The sequence below is a fragment of the Ambystoma mexicanum genome, chromosome 8 (genome assembly GCF_040938575.1).
Source record: "Ambystoma mexicanum isolate Mex_15411 chromosome 8, UKY_AmexF1_1, whole genome shotgun sequence".
Classification (NCBI taxonomy): Eukaryota; Metazoa; Chordata; class Amphibia; order Caudata; family Ambystomatidae; genus Ambystoma; species Ambystoma mexicanum.
This window is the reverse complement of record NC_090929.1, coordinates 423,701,153-423,722,420: the sequence shown is the minus strand read 5'-3', so window position 1 is coordinate 423,722,420 and position 21,268 is coordinate 423,701,153. Positions and strand designations below refer to the sequence as shown.

The following is a 21,268-nucleotide window of genomic DNA, read 5'->3' as shown; positions in this document are numbered from 1 at the left end:
TTAGTGTGTTCCTTACCTGTGGGTAGTTTTTCTAATGCCTAAATAAATAGCTGTAATTTTATACATTCGGCCCAACTTGTACTATTAAGAGTGCTCCGTTTGTGCTTAACTGACCCTTCGCCACTCATGCTCTCCTACGCCTAAACCTTGCTACTCATCCACGCTACCCAGAGAGAGCTTGGTTAAACATTAGTTTGTCCCTGTTCATCAGAATAGGGTGGCCTCTCATATCTGTACACAGGGCTGAAAATCCTTCTCAACACCCACACCTACACCTACTCTTCCCTCTCCCAGTGCCCTATTTTGCAGTCTTCACACTTCCTTGTCCAGTCCCGCATTGGCGCTGCATCAATCTTCCTCATGTCAATCCCCCATTACCCCTGCCTCACTCTTACCAGTGTCCCATTAGTTCTCTATTGCATTTCCACACCTCTCTCTTCGTCACTGGACCCAATCACTCCTGCATCACATATCCTCGTTCCAGTACCCCAGTCTCACACTTCCTCATCCCGTTTCCCCCCACACCCCCCCCCCCCATTAGTCCCGTTTTACAGTGCTGCATGCCAGTAACCAGTTATTCCCCCCCACCCCAACTCAGATTTTCCCAAATGTCGTGATGGATCTGTGGGGGGTGGGTTGCAGGGTGCTCGATCTTCCACCCTTTATTCGAGCGAGAGGTGAAAAAATAATCTTCCGCCGGGCGCAACTGCAAGTTGCAACACCCGTTTGTGAAGAAATACAGAATCCAACAATTTAGACCCTCTTTAGGACACTTCAAGGGATGGAGGAAAGAGCTACAGTAACAATCATCGTTTGCACGCTACAGGCGTCCTTCGAGTCATGGTCAAAGAAGCAGCCCCAACACAAGTTCCCTTGATGCCAGCAAACTGAAATTTTGGGTGTAAGGAACTTATAGCGGTTAGAAACTATGGAGGGAAAGTTGACTAAGAGAAATCTTTCCTATGGACCTCCAAAGGTTTAGCTTTGTTTTAGACCCTGTTCTGAGTTTTTGAGGGAAAGTAAAACCTTCAGGTTCATTTCCCCTGCATTTTGCTCATTTTGTTATGGGGAAGTGATCAGTCCTTCAGACCATCAGTTCTAGAAACTGTCTCCCGCTTGTCTTTTACTTTATGTACATTTGTAATATTGCACACAGAATCTTACAATGCAGTGTGATAAGGATACTTTTGTGTCACCCTAGTCTTTTACATTTGGGATTATTTGGTTACTTTTATCCGTGCCTAAAGACAAAATGGTGGCAGCAGATATACTTTTACCATTTTTATTGCTAGTGTGCACATTCGCGTTTACTGTGCATTAGTATCTAAATGTGGCTAGTGCCCTAAAAGGGCTGTGCCATGAGATTTTCTCATGTTCTTTGGCCATATTGTTTGGCCACCTTCCTGCTTTACCAGGTCAGGATAATGCCTTATAAAAGGTCATGTACTTGCCAGGAAAGCTGCTGCTTTCGTGGGCTAGTGCTGCCTGTGTGTGTGTGTGTTTGGTCCAGGAAGGGGTGGGACTGTCTAGTCCCATTACACATCTGTGGTGCCTAAGTCTAGGTGTGTGTCATGAGCGAACCCAACAGTCCCTGATTGGATCACTGCTGGCTGTTTGAATGATGCAGATCTTTACCATTGGTGGACTTGGACTTGCTTTTAGGCTGGATTACTGGCTTGATAAGAGGAGAACTCCTGCAGCCATTTCTTCAAAACAGCATTGGAGACAAGTATCCAGTGAAGACGATCAGCCGACTGACGATACGTGGACAACTCTCGAAGAGGCCCAGCATCCCCTTCCTGCGTTTGGCCCAATGAAGTCCTGCTGGACTACCTGATATGCAAAGGCCCTGTGTTGTGTTTCAACCCTTTCACTGGTGAGACCAACCAGTCTCAATGAATTCTTAAGGCTCCAGCTGTCCCGAACCTTCAGAAGTGTCCCTGGGCTCCCAATCTGGATCCTCTTACTACTTCTTCTACCCAGTGGACTGACTAGCTCGCCAGTGGGCTACCTCAGTAGAATAGTCGCTGTTCTGCTTTCATCACCAGAACTTCAGTGGTCACCAGATTGTGGTTCCAAGTTACCTTCCTGCCAAATTTCCGCCTCCCAGCTTTCAAGGGGTCCTCCGCTAGAAGGGTCTTCTTCAACCATGACTGGAAGGACACCTTCTGTCGTCTGTGTGCGGTAGAAATCACTGGAGCTTGCCTTACCCAGTCTGGTGAGGTGTCCTGAAGAGGTCTGTATCAGTGCCTTCTGCGTCGCTTATTTGCAACGTATTGCACTCAGGTCCAAGAACCAAGAAGAATCCTTGCACCGGCAGCGCCTGGGCTACTCACTGGAACAAACGGCAGAAAACCAACCTCCAGCTACCCCAAGTCGACATACGTAGCAGTCATCTGGGAAAATCGGAGTAAAGGGGCAAGTAATTGCAACGCATTCACCTCCCCCCGTTCTCCTTAGAATAAACTTTGGTTATTCCATTCCAACCCTTTTTGATTGTTGCATCTAAAACCACTGTATCTGAAAGATAGGGCTATAATATTACCTACAACTGTTGAATATCTTCTTGAGCATTTCCACAACAGAAGAACTCTCCCTACAGCAGACCCTGTTCCTAGAAGAAGCTTTGTGACTTTTGGGCCCAATGCCTTATTCATCATAGGGATTGGACTTCTAGATAGGGTACAATCCTTGTGACTTGGTTTCATCTATTGCATCACTACTTACCTCCTTGTTGAATACGTTATTGACTGCATTCCTAAGAACCTGAAGTGGACTATGTGACATGCATTAGTTACCATAAGGAACAAGTTACTTACCTGTAACTGTTGTTCTCCAGCATGGGTCTGGCATGGATTCACATGCTCATGAATATTCCCCGTCAGGCTGGGAATCCTCGGTAAAGAAAAAACCAGTATCAGTTTCGTTTCTGATCTGTCTTTCGTAGTAATAACCAATCACTGGTCTCTGCGTCATACTGACCACAGCCAATGACTGCCCTCTACCTAAGCACCGCCTCTGGCAGCCATCTTCAGATTTGGAAGCACGTGAAGTGGCAGTATGACCAAGTGAAGAGCCGCAGAGGGGTAGGCGGGAGGGTTCGCATGTGAATCCATGCCAGACCCATGCTGGAGAACAACAGTTACAGGTAAGTAACTTGTTCCTTCTCCAGCATGGGGTCTGGCATGGATTCACATGCTCATGAATAAAGAATACATAGCAGTACACACATGCACAACCACGGGAGGTGGCAAAGGCTCAACATTAAGCATTACATCAAACTCAACATTAAGCATCTTACCTCCTCACCAGGCTCACCTCAGGCGAACAGGTTGCGCAGCACTGCTTGGCCGACCCTGGACTCCTCCCTGGAATCCCGATCGACGCAGTAGAACTTTGTGAAGGTGTGCGTCGACCTCCACGTAGCAGCCCTGCATATGTCCAGCAGGGGCACACCAGAAAGGAACGCTGTGGTAGCTGCGATCGCTCTGGTGGAATGGGCTCTCGGACGGCCAGGCAGCGGTCGGTTTGCCAACCGATGACAGTACATGATACAGCCGGAGAGCCATCTGGAAATGGAAGCCTTCGAGAGAGCCTTCCCCTGATTGACAGGTCCAAAGTTCACAAAGAGTTGTGACGTCTTCCGAAAACCCTTCGTGCGGTCCACGTAGAACTTCAGCGCTCTAGCTACATCCAGCGAGTGCAAAGTCCTCTCAGCCGGCGACGAAGGCGACGGGAAGAACACAGGTAACACCAAGGGTTCGTTGAGATGGAAGTCCGACGGTACCTTGGGCATGAAGGAGGGGTGCGTCCTGAGCACTACCCTCGTGTCGTGGAAAGTCAAGTACGGGGCCTTGCAGGAAAGGGCCTGGATCTCTCCCACTCGTCGTGCGGAGGTGATGGCCACAAGAAAAGCTGTTTTCCACGATAGAAACTTCAACGGGGCCGAGTGCAGAGGCTCGAACGGAGGTCCCATGAGCTTGGTCAGCACCACGTTGAGCTCCCACGCCGGGGCCGGAGCCTTCACCGGCGGGAACGATCTGGACAGTCCCTTCATGAACTCTTTCACCAGACGATGAGACCACAAGGACGTCCGCCCCGTGGTTCTGGTGTATCGGGAGATCGCAGCAAGATGAATCTTGATGGACGCGTGTGCCAGACCAGCTTTGGCCAGCGTCAGCAGGTACGGCAGTACTTGGGGGGCCGTAATCCGTAGAGGGTTAATCTTCTGTGCGTGGCACCAGACAGAGAACCTCTTCCATTTGTGTCCGTAGCATTTAAGAGTCGAGGACGCCCTGGCCTTTGCAAGAACCTCTCTGCAATCGGCCGGTATGTCGTATCCTCCAAACTCTAGCGCTGCAGGAGCCAGGCCTGCAAGTTCAGCGACTTCGGGTCGTGGTGGAGGATGGCGCCTCCTTCCCTGGAGAGTAGATCCGCGTCCGCCGGCAGCTTGATCGGCGGGGACGCTGACAAGTCCAGAAGGTCCGGGAACCATATCTGCCTCGGCCACGCAGGTGCGACGAGGATCATCCTGCACCGTGACCTCTTGAGCTGGTTGACGAGCCGGATTAGCAGAGGCAAGGGAGGGAACGCGTAGAGGAACAGGCCCTCCCAGGGGAACGAGAAAGCATCACCCATGCTCCTCGTCTGGGGAAACCTGCTGGCGAACCTCCGGCACTTGGTGTTCGTCGCCGTCGCGAACAGGTCGATCTGGGGTGTGCCCCACCGTCGGAAGAGGCGATCCACCAGATCCTGCCGTAGTTCCCACTCGTGGCACGAGCGCAGCTCCCTGCTGAGTGAGTCGGCAATGGTGTTTTTTATCCCTGCCAGATGAAACGGCACCAGAAAAATCCCTTGGGCAACGGCCCAATGCCACAGGTCCTGCGCCTCCTTGGACAGCGCTGGGGACCTGGTTCCGCCCTGTTTCCTGATGTAAAACATGGTGGTGGTGTTGTCGGTGAAGATCCTCACCACCTTGCCCTTGAGGGACGGAAGGAAGGACCTGAGGGCCCAAAACACTGCACGGAGCTCCAGGACGTTGATATGCAGGGACTTCTCCGTCGGGAGCCAGAGTCCCCTTGCGTGCAGATTTTCGGTGTGCGCTCCCCCACCCTTCCAGGGAGGCATCCGTGGTCACAGTCTCCTGGTGGGCTGGGGTCTGGAAGTCCATGCCCGCCGTCAGATGCGCGCGGGTGCCCCACCACCGTATCGCTCGTCGGAAGTTCTCGTCGAGCTTGATCCTTTCCTCGAAGCTGCCCGTCGTCTGGATCCAGCGCGCATCCAGGAATTCTTGCAACGGGCGCATCCGGAGCCTGCACATGGGAATGAGGTAGATGCAGGAAGACATCATCCCGAGGAGGGACTTGATGGACCTCACTTTGGCCGCGTCGGCCACCAACATCCGTTGCACCTTGCCCAAGATGGTCCTGGTCCTCTCCTCCGACGGGGAGGCCAGAAGGGACACTGTGTCGAGCCTGGCTCCCAGAAACAGTGCGACTTGCGCGGGCACCAGGTGGGATTTGGCGTAGTTCACGGAGAATCCCAGGTCCGTGAGGAGTTGGACGGTCCTTGCCGTGTGGACCACGGCGAGCTCCCTCGTCTTGGCGCGGATGAGCCAGTCGTCCAGGTAGGGGTAGACGTGAATCCCCTCGCGGCGCAGCTGCGCCGCCACCGGTGCGAGGCACTTGGTGAATACCCTGGGTGCCGACCGTAGTCCGAAGGGAAGGGCTTTGAACTGGTAATGACGCCCTTGGACCACGAATCTGAGGAATTTGCGGTGCCCCTTTAGGATGGGAATGTGGAAGTAGGCATCCTCCAAATCCAACGACGATAGGAAGTCTCCTTCCTCCAGCTGACCCAGGACGTGCTGGAGGGTGACCATCCGGAACTTCTGCGCCTTGATGAACTTGTTCAGACGTCGCAGGTCTAGGATGGGGCGCCATCCTCCCGTCTTCTTCTTCACGAGGAAGTATCTAGAGTAGACTCCGGAGCCCCGAAGCCTCTTTGGGACGAGTTCGATGGCGCCCTTTCTGAGCATCGCCTTTACCTCCAGGAGAAGTTGAGGGACGTGAAGTTCTTTCCTGGCCACGGGGGGGACGCGCGGGCACCTTCTTTGAAACTCGAGCGCGTGGCCCCGGGCCAGGGCGTCCAGCACCCAACGGTCGGTGGAGATGGACTCCCACACGCTGACGAAGCCCGCCAGCCGGCCTCCCACCGGGGTGCTTCGGTGGGGGCCCGACCCCACGGCCGGTTCAATCCTGCTTGGACGCGGCCTTGCCGTCTTGACCTCCTTGGCGACGACGGCGGGGTCTGCTAGACTTGCCTCGTCCTCTGTAGGCCTCTTGCGAGACGAGCGGGCCGCTTGACGGTAGGAAGCGAAACCGCCGACGGAACCTTTGGAGGCGCCCTTGCCTCCGCCGCTCCGAAAGGGCGTCCGTCGTTGCAGGACTCCAAGGGCCCGGGCCGTCTCAGTATCCGCCTTGATGGCCTGAAGGGAATCGTCCACTGTCTTCCCAAACAGGTTGTTCCCGTCGAAGGGCATGTCCAGGACTCTGGTCCTGCCGGAAATCCGTAGCTTTGAGCCATCCAGGACGTCGAAGGCAAACGCCGTTGCCCAGCTGGCGGAACCCGGTGTCGGCGATGTCCGTCGCCACGGTGATGGCGTGGTCCGAGGCCACCTCACCTTCCTGCAGGATCTCAAGGGCCTCCGCCCTCTTGTCGTCCGGCAGAAAATCCAGCAGGGGAGCTATCTTGTACCAGAGCTCCCTGTCATAGCGGGCCACGATAGCCAAGGCGTTGGCCGCTTTAATCGTCGTCGCTGCCGACGAGATGACTCTACGTCCCATAGCATCCAATTTCTTTCCCTCGCCGTCCGGCGGGGAAGTCGATGTGGAGGACGCACCCCCCCCCCCCCCCGCTTTCTTCCTGGCTGCCGCGGAGACGACGGAGTCCGGGGTAGGCTGCGCCCGGAGGCACAGGGGGGCCGTGTCCGGGACCCGGTACTTTTTCTCGTACCGGTCTCTTCTAGCTGGCGTCGTGGAAGGGTTCTTGAGGAGGGAAAGGCCCTCATCCCAAATGTCGTCCAACAGAGGCACTGAGAGGACCGTCTTCCTCTTGGCCTCGCGCCGCTGATAAAGGAAGCCTTCCTTTTTCTTCTCCTCAGGGCAGAGTTGGAAAAGCTCGGAAGCCCTGGAGATCATGGAGTGGAAAGATCCGATCTCGTCGGGCGGAGAAGCCCTGGTGGGAGGCGACGACGGAAAATCCTCATCGTATGCCTCGTCGTCCGTACCCGTCGCTGCCGTGTCAGTCCCCGTATCATCCCCTCGGGTGGACGGGGAGGAGGGCTGGAAGGGGCGCGACGGTTGAAAAGGAGGTGGTGGATGGATCCTTCTTTTCTTGGTAGGGGGAACACCAGAAGGTCCCGGTTCTGGATCCCCCGACGGGAGAGGTTCCTCCGTCGGTAACGGTAGCCTCGTCCTTATCTCGGAGCATAAGGACTGTATGGCCAACAAAATGGCCGCCGAGTTGTCTTGCGGCGCTGGCAGAGGGGAATCCGACGGGCGAGCAGGGGCCCCGTCGGTATCCTCGACGATGTCGTCGTCGTCACCTGCGTCGGGGTCCATTCCGACGGGCTGGCCTTCTTCCACGCCTAGGCCGTGGCTTAAGACCTCGATCAGCTCCTCTTCTGAGGTTGAGGCCGAATCTCCGACGACGCCCTGCCCCCCCTTCTTCCCCACGGAGGGTTTCACGGGGGTCCTATCGATGGGCACAAAGGAAGACTCCCTCCGAGGAGGCAGGGAGATTCTGGGCCCTGAGGTCGCCACCACTGGTGCAGCCACCACAGGCTGAGCCAGGGCCGCCGCGACCGTTTCGATAGAGGGCTTGGTCGGATGGATCAAGGCCTTCACCACCTTAGGTGCGCTCACCGCCTTATCCTTGAGGGAGGGGGCACTGCCACGCTCCTCCTCTGCCTTAGAGCTCGACCGGGGCCTCTCCAGGAGCTTCGCCGGGTGCTCGGCCTTCCTCTTACCCGACCCAGAGCGTTGGCTCGTGGTTGATGGTGCCGGGGAGGGTGCGCCCTGCCTGGCGCCCGTAGAGCCCGACCGTTCGGCGCTCCCGGTGCCAGCGGACTCGCGGTGCTTGGCCTTATGTTGGGCCCCCGTCGCCGGGGCGCCCTCAAAGGTCTTAGAAGACCGCTCGGATTTCTTCTTCTTCTCGCCAGACGGGCTCTTAACCTCCAGCCAGTTGGCGAGACGTTGATGGCGGTCCTTCATGGTCCGTTCCGACATGTTGCCGCAAAACGCACAGTCCTTCTCCACGTGCGTCTTGTCCTCATGAAGGCAGTAAAGGCAGAAAGAGTGTTCGTCCTCCTTGAAGACGTTCTGCAGCTGGCATCCAGGGCAGACCCTGAACAGCTTTCCGGGCGTCGAGCTTCCCTTCTCCTGGGCCATCTCCGAGACCGGGCCTGAGAAGCTTCTGGATTCCTCCGAAGTGTAGCTCGACGAAATCTTCACCCTTGAGGGGCACAGATGAATCCGACACGGGTCCCCGTTGATCGGATGTAGGATCGGTGGAGCTTGAGGCTCTTTGACCGAAAGAATCGAAGTTTTTTGTGAAAAAAGCGCGAAAAATAGCACTAACGCTCGAGAGCAATAGCACGAGGATCCCAACACATGAACGTGCGGTAAAAATCTGAAGATGGCTGCCAGAGGCGGTGCTTAGGTAGAGGGCAGTCATTGGCTGTGGTCAGTATGACGCAGAGACCAGTGATTGGTTATTACTACGAAAGACAGATCAGAAACGAAACTGATACTGGTTTTTTCTTTACCGAGGATTCCCAGCCTGACGACGGGGAATATTCATGAGCATGTGAATCCATGCCAGACCCCATGCTGGAGAATCATATTTCTGGTGCTTGTATCTGCTTAGAGTCACATGATGTACAAATAGTCTGACATCTAGTGGTAATCACAGAGTATTGCATCTTGTTTTCAAAGTTTGAAAAGGGACGTCGGCTGGGCGTGTCCATAACACTATCCCTACTGTGACGTGCAGTGTCCCTCGTGCATCGTTTTTGGTCTGCCATGGGGGAGCCTGAAAAGAAGATAGAGTACAGAAGGATTGGAAAGGTGTAAGCTATCCATGTTCTATCAACTCCAAGTGTTTAGGAAGGGTGGGCGCATTTGAATCTAAGCAGAATCACAAGCAGAGGACATACATTATTTACCGCAACCGTATTTCTGGTGCTTGTATGTCTTCTGATGCTTGTGAATCTGCTTAGAATCACCTGCTGTGCATAGACTAGCGAGCAGTACTGGGAGATGTTGGAAGGATCAGTGTCAAAAAGAGTCTTCACACCACCTGAGAATCAGTCTTAGAATGTGCATCTAAACAGTAATGTTGTGTAAAGGTGTGAATAGAACTCCAGGTAGCCGCTTTGCAAATAGTATCTAGAGGAATATTTTCTATGAAATCTTTAGTAGCTCCTGTGCCTTGAATAGAATGTGCTCTAGGTGTAAAAGTTAACACTCTTTGAAAGAGAGCAACAGAGCTGGATACATTTAACAATCCATTTTGAAATTGCAAATCCATTTTGAAATTGCAGACTTGGAGACAGAATCCCCTTCTCTACCAGTGGCAATGGACACAAAGAATTGATCTGTCGTCCCAAGTGATTTTGTTTTATTACGTAGTACATCACTGCTCTCCTAACATCTAGTGTATGGAGACGTGTTTCAGCTGAATATGTTGGATTCTGAAAGAAGGATGGACGTTCTGTGGATGGATTTACATGGAATTTGGTAGATGAAGCCAGAGCCTGGTGAGGGCCTGGAGTAGCCCAAAGTCAGCGTTCGTCAAGAGTCAAGAACTCCTGTTGAAGATGGTAACTGCAGCCACCCATTGAATGTTGGCGAAGAATGGTCAAGGAGGCAGTGTGCGAACAAATATTGGAACTGCTATTATAATGTTCTAACTTTTTAATACTAGTGCCGTTAGCAAGGTATCTGCGCAACACACGATAGACTATGATGGCGGAAAAAACAATCCGGGGGACTGACGCGAGAAGGTCCAAACACACCCAGTCGATGTCCTTTTTCAAATACAAGTCATGAAATACTCTGCAACTACCACTAAATGTCGGGCTATGCATAACATGCGATTATATTTCTGAGGCTTGTGGATCGGATTAGAAATAACAAAAAGGTTATTCTAGTTTGCCCCAAACCTGCAAGGTGGATTTGCAATTCACCATGCATTTGCAGCTCCAGACCCAGAGATACCTGCACTTTTCATTTGGGCTTCATGGCAGCTTGACCTTTCGAGTGCAACACTTGCAAGGACCGACAGAAGCATAGTTTAAAAATAATGCGCACGCCGTTTGTTTTCTTAGTGTGTTAAAAGACATTTAAAACAAGAAAAAACACACAGCATTCGGGATTGTGGACTGTCACATCTGCAGTAAACGGGTCAGACCATGGTTAGCTTCAAAGCAAAGAAAGTGCCTGCCACCTCAGGCCATGTTGCTCCAAGTGGTCTTGTAACTTGTGCTAATTTATTAGGCAACATGGCCTGAGGGGGCCAACGGCTTCCTCGCTTTGAAGTTAGCAGGGTAAATCCTGGTTACTACATGGATGGGATTCCCGCATGCCTATCTTGTCACTGGCCAAGGCTAGTGATTTTGTACCCCTGATGTAACTGTAAAAAAATATATTTTCTATAGCCGCGGCTACTGAACTACAGATACCCTCAGCTATCTGTGGTCATTTTATAGCCGAGAATATTGGAAAAAACAGGCAAAATTAAAAATGCTTTCCAAGCTCCCCCCCCTTCAAAGCCCTCACCAAGGGCCCCCCTTATCTGTGACTGCTCCACACACACCCATGCTGGCCTCCTCACCTCCCCTGCCCTATCCCATCCCCCCACAGATTTCCGTGACACAGATTTCTACGAAATGTCAGCTATAGCAGAGGTTGCAGAAAAGCTCTGTGTTGCAAACTCAGTCCTTAGACCCCCGCTAACTCCCAAATTTCACTTCGGATCCTCTTACCACCTGCCTCTAGACGGATGACATTTGCATGATTTTTTTACCTGCCAACAGCTATTTCCTGCGTTTCATTTTCCAATACCCTCAGCTATAGCCGCGGCTATCACTCGCATCAAGAAAAGAAGAAATACGGCGGCTATTTTTATTTATAAACACCCAGTTTCTTGGCAATTTACCTGAGATAAAGCTATCTATTTTGGAGAAGGGCACACCCCCTTCTCCATCAAATATTTTAAAAAAACGACTTGACAGAATAACCCCAAAGCACAAAAAGGCCTCAAGTCAATGCTTCGGACCCACATTTACTCAGACCCGGTCCAATTCCGTCCAGCGGTTTGGACTGTGCACTCCGGCAAAACTGACCGTTTATTGTCTGTTGGAAAATGGAAATAGGCCCCAACTTTCAGCCAAATCCGTCACATGAGGCAAAAGTTATTAGCAATTCATTTTTTCGAGTTTACTATGGTAGTCCAAGCTTAGATTCACATGCTGTGCATAGGCCGACATCTAGTGGAAGCTGCAGAGTATTACAGTTTGTTTTTCGAAACTCGAAAAGGGGCGTCGCACTAGGGCGTGTCAGCAATACTATCCCTAGTGTGACGTCCAGTGTACCCATGATCCCTCACGCGTGTAGGACCCTCAGATTGTATTTTTTTCTTACATGAGGTAGCATGAGGAGTAGCGCGAGTACAGAGTACACAAGCAAATAAGATAGATAAGACTACAAGCATCCATGCACCTTCTCTCAAAGGGGAGGAAGGGCGGGCGCATGTGAATCTAAGCAGATACAAGCATCAGAAATATGATTACGGTGAGTAATGTAGCCCTTCTGAGGCTTGTGGCATCTGCTTAGATCACATGCTGTGCATAGATTAGCGAGCAGTGTTTGAAGAAGGAGGTGGGATGTGAGAAGGGTCCCGAGCGAACAAATGTCTTGGAACCGCTTGTCCCACTTGAGTATCTGTCTTAGAATCAGTGTCAATGCAGTAGTGCTGAGTAAAGGTGTGAATAGAGTTCCATGTAGCTGCTTTGCAAATGGTGTCAAGGGGTACATTTGCAATGAAAGAGTGGCCCCAGTGCCTCTTGTAGAGTGGGCCCTTGGCGTAAAAGGCAGTGTTTTATCTGAAAGGGAGTAGCACAGTTGGATACATCAGACTATCCATTTAGAGATGGCACATTTAGAGACGCGATCTCCTTCTCTGCCTAGAGCTATGGAGACGAACAGTTGATCTGTCTTTCTTAGCGGTCTGGTCTTGTCTACGTAGTAGAGGTCGGCTCTCCTCACATCTAGTGTGTGGAGTTTCACCTCAGCAGAGCTTTTGGGTTCTTGGAAGAAAGACGGTAGCTCAATGGACTGGTTAACATGGAATTTTGAAATGAACTTGGGTGAAAACCTAGGGTGAGTGCGTAAAACCAGTTTATCCTTTTGAACAGTAAAGAAAGGATCCTGCACTGACAGAGCTTGAATTTCACTGACCCTTCTTATGGATGTAATGGCTACTAAGAAGGCAGTTTTATAAGTCAGGTGTTTGAGACTAGCTTTATGCATGGGTTGAAAGGGAGTTCCCATGAGTTTAGCAAGCACCACATTAAGGTCCCAACCTGGTGGTGGGTTAGAGATTGGAGAGTGGAGTCTCTTTACCGCTTCCATAAAGGCTTCGACAACGGGCACTTTCCACCATGACACCTTGTTATGGGAGGTGGGGTAGGCTGACAGCACTGCCAGGTGTACCTTGATTGAATTAAATACCAACCCTGCATCCAGTAGGTGGAGCATATAGGTGACAATATTAGAAGGAGTACAATCAATTGTGTTGATTTGTTTATTCTGGCACCAAATAACAAAGCTTTTCCACTTATCAGAGTAGCAGTGCCTTGTGTTAGGTTTTCTTGACTCTTAAGATATCCATACATCTCTGGGGTAAATTGAGATGGCTGAACTCTATGACTTCAGAAGCCATGCTGCCAAGTTCGAGTTGGGTTGAGGATGCACGGTTTGTCCTTCGTGCTGGGAGAGTAGGTTGTACCAGCACAGGAGTCCGATGGGGTCGCACAACACCAGTTTGCGTAGGTTTGGAAACCATGGTTGTCTCCCCCACATAGGAGCAACTAGGATGAGCGTCATCGATTCTCTGTGCATCTTGTTGACCACCTTCCTCATCAGAGGGGTTGGTGGAAAAGCGTAGGCAAACATCCCTGACCAATTCATCCATAGAGCGTTCCCCTTGGAGCCTGGCTGGGCGAACCTGGATGCAAAGTCCGGGCATTGTCTGTTTTTGCCTGTGGCGAATAGGTCTATAGTGGGGAAATCCCACTGAGAGAAGACATCTTCTACGACTTTATGTAGTCATTCGTGTTCCTCTGGGAGGGGATCTCTGCTCAGAGCATCCGCTAGTGAATTGAGATCCCCTGGAACATGTTGGGATGACAGGTAAATCGTCCATCGGAGTGCCCACTTCCAAATTTTCTGGGCAAGCTTGGACAGATTTGGCGAACGAGTGCCCCCTTGTTTAAGTAAAACATCCCCGTCGTGGTGTCGGTTAGGATCTGCACTGACAGGTTGGATAGGAGGGGTTCGAATACCCGAAGCGCTCTGAAGACTGCCAGGAGTTCTAGCAGATTGATGTGGTTCTGAGCCACTGTGTGAGACCAGAGGCCCTGAGCTGTGTGGTGAAGGTAGTGAGCTCCCCACCCTGCCAGGGAGGCGTCTGTTGTGACGACGTCTTGTATCTCTGGATCGTAAAAGAGTTTCCCCTTTGTAAGATTCTCTTGTCCACCAGCGGAAACTCTGTATTAGTGTTGGCGAAACGACCACTAGATCGTCCCACTGGCCACTTGCTTGAGACCACTCTTTCGCCAACCATTCCTGCATGGGTCGCAGGCGCACGTGGGGAACCAGGTAAATGCAAGATGCCATCATGCCTAGCAAACACATCGCTTTGCGTACCCTTATTTGGCGACCGCACTGATAGAGGAATTTGCAGCAACAGATTGCAAATTCTTTCCTTTGATGGAAAGGCCAACCCCTCTTGGGTGTTTAGGACAGCTCCTATGAACTATTTTGAGGTGCTTGGCACCAGGCTTGATTTTTTTCTCGTTGATTGAGAAGCCCAATTGGAAGAGGAGGTCGATTGTTCTTTGAATGTTTAATCTGCAAATTATAGGGGTTTCCCCTGTGATGAGCCAGTCGTCCAGGTAAGGGTACACCGGGATTGCCTCCCTGCGTAGGTGCGCCGCCACCACCGCCAGTACCTTGGTGAATACCCTTGGAGCCGGGGCTTTTCCGAAGGGCAGCACCTTGAACTGGTAATGCTGGCTGTCTATCTTGAAATGCAAGAATATTCTGTGCGCTGGGAACATTGAAATATGAAAATAGGCATCTTTCATATCCAATGTTGCCATGTAATCCCCTTTTTTAGTAAGGGGATTACCTCTTGGAGTGTAGTCATGCAGAACTTTTGTGGCTTGACATACTTGTTTGCAGGGCACACGTCTAATACTGGGTGCATTGTTAGATCTTTTTTTGGCACAATACTCTTGTTTACTTGGTTGCCCGGGACGAGTTCTATTGCGTCCTTTGTAAGTAGAATGGCGATCTTCTCGAAGAGGATTTTCTGGTGCTCCAAGGAGTGTACTTTCGGTCTTGGAGGATGGTTGCGGGGGCGTTCTAGTAGCTCTATACAGACACTGCGGACACTGTGGACAGCACCCATCTGTCCGAAGTGATCCCTACCCATGCGTGGGTGAAGATGGAAATGCGCCCCCCTACTGGGGATGCATGGGAAGGGACCCGGAGCAGAACATCACTGTTTATTTGGTGACGTACCAGCTCTATCGGGGCTGCCTGTACCCCTAGTGCGGCCCAGGCGATGACCTTTGGTGAAACCCTGTGTAGCCTGGGACTGATTGTTGCCCGATGAGGTTCCTTGATTTTGATAGTTGTTGGAACCCCTCTGGGAGCTTTGGCCGCGAAAATTATTATTTCCCTCTGACCTGAGGGCTTATTTGTCAGTTGGCCTAGAGATTTTAAGGTCTCGTATTCGTCCTTAGCCGTCTTTAGTGCCTCTTCCACTGCTTTCCCAAAAAGAACGTTCGGCTCTACCGGCATGTCTATGAGCCTGGCTTAGGTCTCGGGCTTGAACCCGGACTGTTTTAGCCAAGCATGGCGCTTTATTGCTGTGCCTTTGGCTATCAACCTTCCAGCATCATCTGCCACATCAAAATGTGTCTGAAGGATGCATCCAGATATGGACCTTCCGTCTGCTGCAATTTGGGCTAACTGTCCCTTTGGTGGTTCAGGTGCAGAGGCTACTAGAGCAGCTACTTGTTCCCATTGATGGCAGTTATAGCTTGCTAACAGAGTGGTACTGTTAGCAATACGTGCCTGATAGGCTGACATGGAGGCAACTTTTCTACCCACAGCGTATATTCTCTTGCTCTCTTTGTCAGGAGGTGCTTCGGAAGAAGCGAGTGGTGAACCTGCCCTATTTCTGGTAGTTGTTACTGCGAGTGAGTCGGGTTTTAATTGCCCCCTAATGTACATGGGATCCGAGGGTGCGGCGCAGAATAATTTTTCCACTCGTGGATTGACTGCACGAGTAAGATTAGGCGTTACCAGTAAGGGATCGATTCTGCGCTGGATGGATCTTAATATGGGGATAGCCTGGGAAATGGCTCTTCTGTCACCTAAGATTTCCTCCTCGAAATCTTTATCTTCTTGGGCACCTTGTGTGTCTATTTGGAAATGAGCTGCTGCTTTCACCAGTACCTCATTGAGGAGTGCTGATTATCAATCGGTGAATCATTCACGAGGGTGGGGGTCTTTCAGAATAGGAGATTCGAGATTGTAGGCTTCCGCCTCATCTTCTTCCTCCTCTTCCGGGTCCTCATCGTCCCCATAGTAAGAAACTCCCGTCTGGTCTTCCAGCATATGTGTATTTCCTTGCCATAGGACTCTGGATGGTAAGGTTCAATTAGCAAAGGGTCTGAAAACGAACCTTGCGCTGGAGCCTCAGGGAAGAGCCTTTTAGTAGGGGGTTGAGAGGTTTTGGATCCCAAAGGGGCAGAGGTAGCTGGAGTGCTGGTATAGCTCTGGAAATAATTAGGGTCTTTCTCATAGAAGTCTGCCATAAATGACATTCTCCTCATTACCCTATCAGTGTCGTCAGAACTCCAATTTTTTTTTTAACATCCTCTTCCTCCATGCCCATATTCTGAGCAGTGGGAAAAACAATCTTTCCCTTGGTGACAGGGTCAGGGACCTTGGATTTTCCTAAAGATTTAGGGTCTTTGTTTTTCCTTTTTAACCTGGTGTTCTGAGGTTTTTTTATGTCGTTTTCCCCCTTTCTCATGGCTACTGGAACGTTTTACTGAACCTCTAGGGTTTTCTGAGTGTTTTGACGCCTGGCGTCGAGATTCGGAGTTGACCTTCAACACATCGTCTCTAGGCTTGGAGGTGGGATCAGATTCAGAAGTCTTGGAAGAGGGGCGTTGAATCTCAGAAGTAGACGTCGAACGTACTACTTGGGGGAAGAGGTCGGATTAGTCTTCCGACGACCGGGCCTCAATGACTTTTGGTAATGTGGCACATTGTGGTAATGTGGACGGTTGTTTGTCATGAGGCGAACGTGACCGGGAACGCCCAGAGGACACAGAAACAGTGGACCGCTCTCTCGATGCCGATTGCTCGACATGCGTGTCGAATCTCGTCTGCGGCTAATGTGCTTGGTGGAAGTGGTGTGTGTTGCGCTCTTGCCGCCGGGCGTTGTCCCCATAACTGAACCGCCGGTCAGTCCTCTGAGGTCGGGGGGTTGCTCGTGGGTGTGTGAAGTCACCCCTGTGCCCTTGCCGTCCGATAAGGCGGCATTGCTGCCAACATTGAAGGATCCCACGGCGTCCATGGCCTCTAGCTGCCTGGCGTAGCGGGCTCAGCGCTTTGTCAAGAGGTCTTTGAGTTTTTTGGGCTTGAAGAGCTTACAAGCTCTACAGGTAGCCTCGGGATGATCTCGTGGGAGACACAGGTTACACGTATTGCGTTTGTCTACCCAACAAAACTTCCTGTTACACTTCGGGCAGAATTTAAAGGGAGTACTCTCCATATGTCACTAATTGGCAGCGGGCGGGTATATGTAGAAAACGAGTGTATGACCACCCCCCACTCTTCCTACTTGCACAGGGCAGAGGCCTTCCGAGGCCCGGGCTGAGGCCAGAAGCCTTTCGAGGCCCGAAGTCCGTCGTGTAGTCTCGACGGCGGATTTTGTCAATCTCGATTCACCGACGTCAATCTCCGGCGTAGGGTGGGAGAAACATGGAAATTTTGTAATATTATTGATAAATGGCTAAAGCCAAGGGAACTCTGCGATATGCTTCCGACAAGTATGGCGGAAAAAACAATCTGAGGGTCCTACACACGTGAGGGATCATAGGTACAGTAGACGTCACACTAGGGATAGTATTGCTGTCACGCCCTAGTTCGACGCCCCTTTTCGAGTTTCGAAAAACAAACTAATACTCTGCAGCTTCCACTAGATGTCGGCCTATGCACAGCATGTGATCTAAGAAGATTCCACAAGCCTCCGATTGACAGACAAAGTGGATGCTTAGTATTTACAGTGAAAAGGATCAGTGAATGTTTTGTATTATAGCATGCAAAGTCTTTCTGTCATCCGAAACCTCTTTGGAATCCGTTGAATTGAAAACAGTAGGTGGAAATTACCTGCAGGCAGTGGTCTCTGTGCATTTGGCTTGATGAAGAGTTTAGGTATGAATGGCGTATTCGAGTTGTCGACTTTTTCTTTGAACTTGAGCTGAGGCCTCAGAATGTTCTTGGCATGAAGCAAACGGAAAGTGGCAGACTTTGTGCGTTTTTGAGACTCTCCACCCTGTGTAAAAAAATAAAAACAAACAATTTATGTCTAGCAGCACTTGGAACACTTACATGGATTGTAGTGTGTGCCCCTCTCCATGGGAGGTCATTCTTTACGCCTTCAATGCAGTCATTTGAAGCGGTCAGAGGGCAATAAGCTTGTAGGTATGATATGTGGTGGTAGAACGGGGAATGAAGTAGGGCAAGGTGTGGGATGCAAGGGACAGTTTGGTTGCCAATTGATAGGATATCTTCTGAAGGTGCCGTTTACATTGTACAGTTAAGTTTAATGAACTGGAAGTCTGATTGGCTTCTTATTAATAAACAATCAAATGGAAGTCTTGCACCCAGAAGAGCTTGCCCCCCACCCCAAATATTAAACTAAATTGCACATTCCTTGCTCCATTGGGGTCCCCCCCTCCCCATGTCCAGCCCTTGTACTTCCACTTCACACCCATTCTTCAGGTAGAAAGCCATCTTTTTACCCCCAGTGTTGGTTACTTGTACATTTTGCTGGATTCTTCCATTTTTCCTCTGGGCTGGCCTTAGCAGCAGTACCCAAAATGTGCTCCATAGTGTTGCAGGGTGAGGTGATCTCCCCACCCCCCCCCTCCCGCCCCCTGTTAGCCATGTGGCTAGACTGGTGGCAGCTTTCCTCTAAGAATCCGATTTTGTCTTTTTTGGCCCACTCCTCCGGTCCCTAAAACGGAGGTAGTCTTGGTTTATATTTATTTCGAAAATCAACCCAATATGTTGATTTTGGGAGGCCAACCTAGAGAGACACAGATCTAGCCAAACTCAATCAAGATAAAGTAGCAGAGCAGCATGGCTTATTCTCAGGAGGCTGTATGAGTGCCCAAGGGCTACAACTAGAAAACCACCAATAATTGCAGGTAGACTGGCAAGTACACAAATATAGAATAATTTATTAGACCTTTAAAATACACACTAAGCAAATGAAACATCTAGACAAACATTGTCACACACTTACATAAAACAGCTATACACATTCACATGAGAAAAGGAAAGCATTGGATTCCATAACCAGTGAAACACGGCAAAGTAGTTGGATGCATGCGATTCAGTAAATGCACTTTAGAATAATAATGGAAAGGTTTCCCTAACACTTAGTGAGTTCCGCTGCAAAACGGTTTGGAGCCTTGTGCCCTACAAGCATCAGGACCAAAGTCATCTTCCAAAGTCATCCCCTAGCAAACCAACCTGTAAAGTATGCCAGTGGTTATGATATAAAAGTCAAGAAGTACTGTCCAGATAAGTAAACTCACTTAAACCCAGACAGTGGACTAGGCCTAGGAAGGGATCCTTGACTAGGCCCCCACCGATGAGTTAGGAAACTGATTTAGAGGCATAACTTTACATCCATGTGTCACATCTAGGTAGAACTGTGAAGATAACCTTGCGTCACATCTAGATAGAATTGTGGAAATCAGCATGCGCCACATCTAGATAGAATTTTGGAAATTCGCATGATTCACACATAGAAATGTGGACACTAGCATGATTGGCGTCTAGATCGAATTTGGGAAATTGGCACGCGTCGGATCTGGATAGAACTGTCAAGATTAGCATGAGTCGCAAAGAGATAGAATTGGGAAGTTTAGCATGCGCCACATCCAGATAGTGATACCATTCACCAACCCTACTAAAAATCTCACCCTTCTGCATACACCTCTTATAGTCAAACAAAATGCAACCATTCCTCCAAGAACAACAAACCACACGCACTACACCGCAACAACAAAACAAACCACACATCGTCTCGCACAACAGCACATGACGGCAACCAACTGAAGAGCACACTTAAGCTCGGCGAACAGTGTTAACCAAACTGATGCTGCCAACAGCATATCAGAGCTCTCTTGCTCTTATCCCGCTCAGTCCTCCTAACTAACCCCACCTTCTTTCCCTTTCAGATGCGCCAGAGAGCCAGGGGACCACTCCGGTGTCGATTGTGCACGGTATAAATATCCTTTAACATAACATCCATGTTACCCTATTTCCCAACGCCGACTCAGATTTCTCCAGAGACCACTACTAGTGTTCCGAAAACTGTTGGGGACACAATCTAATGTGCTTGGTCCGGTTGAGGACTGCCCAGTAGTCGCGGGTGCAGAGGTCAACTTCAGACATGTGACTTAATGATGGTCAGTCACAGTGCTTAGAAATTGGTTCCAGGCAACTTCCAGTAAAACACCCAAATGTAGAAAGATGAAGACTTCGGTGGAGCAAATCACCTCAGGACACCTCCAGGAAGCGAAGACGACGGATTGCAATAGGAGTCACCATGGTCAAGAGAGGACAGTTGATCTTAAATGGATGAACAAAGGAGCAGACCCAGCACAGATTCCATTCATGCAAGAAGGCTAGAAATGCAGGGGAAGGAAGCACCCTGAAGATCCTCCAGGTTTCAAGGATGCACTAGCAATGGCTGCTGAGGCATGAAAGGAAAGGAGTAGCGTCTTGAGATGCTTTTGGAGACTTCAGAAGGTCCTGCTCAAGACACAGAGGGAGGGGGAGGCTGTTCCAGAGGAGGGATCCAGCTGAAGAAAAAGAGCAGCCTCCTGCTCTCCGTTTAGCAAAACGCTTTACACACGGAGTTGGTGCCAGAGGAGCGTAGAGGTTTTTAAGGAGAGTATTTGGTAAGAGACAGTTGCAGATAGTGTGGTGTGTGGTCTCTGGCCCTAGACAGCCTTGTGGATGATGCAGAGGGATTTGAATGAAATCCGTGCAGCAACCAGGAGCCAGTGGAGGCCTTTTAGGGCAGGAGAGATGCAATCCATGGGCTTAAGGCCAAGGATAAGTCTCAATGCTCTATTCTGGATTAGCTGAAGGGGGTCGGAGGGTCGCAGAGTGGAAGAAGGTAGATTGAGGAGGAGGTTGTTGCAATAGTCAAGTCTAGAGAGAACCAGGGCTCGGGAAACATTGAGCTTGTGGGGGAAGTGAGAAATGGGAGAATTCCTTTGAGAAGGAGGAGTTGGAAGTGGGACTTCTTGGCAATGTCCTGAGTGTGAGGGAGGAAGGAGAAAGTCGAAGATGACGCGAAGGTTTCTGGCTTCAGCAGAAGGAGCAGGGAAAGAGCCCATGGTGTGAGGCCGGAGAGAAGGGAAGGAGGGAGCAGGGGTACCAATTCGAAGAATCTCAGTTTTGCTGACATTGAGGCAGATATCATTTGACAAGTACCAAGCCAGGATGGCAGACAGGCAGTCGGTGATGAAGGAAGGCGCAAGTGAGTCAGCAGGAAGTCTGAAAAAGTGTGGAGTGTCGTCTGCATAACACAAAGTTAGGGGTGAAGGAAGAGATGAGGCGTGCCAGCTGAGCTAGGTAGATATTAAAGAGCC

General features: G+C 50.5%; 1 protein-coding gene across 2 annotated transcripts in view; it reads right to left on the bottom strand.

Moving 5' to 3' along the window:
- Positions 1-21,268, bottom strand: part of EXOSC10 (exosome component 10) — a 1,010,963-nt gene that overhangs the window by 828,445 nt on the left and 161,250 nt on the right. For both annotated transcript variants that reach the window (XM_069609938.1, XM_069609939.1), the window contains one exon: positions 17,760-17,925. In XM_069609938.1, the coding sequence (XP_069466039.1) occupies positions 17,760-17,925 (166 nt within the window). The remainder of the gene's footprint in view (positions 1-17,759; positions 17,926-21,268) is intronic.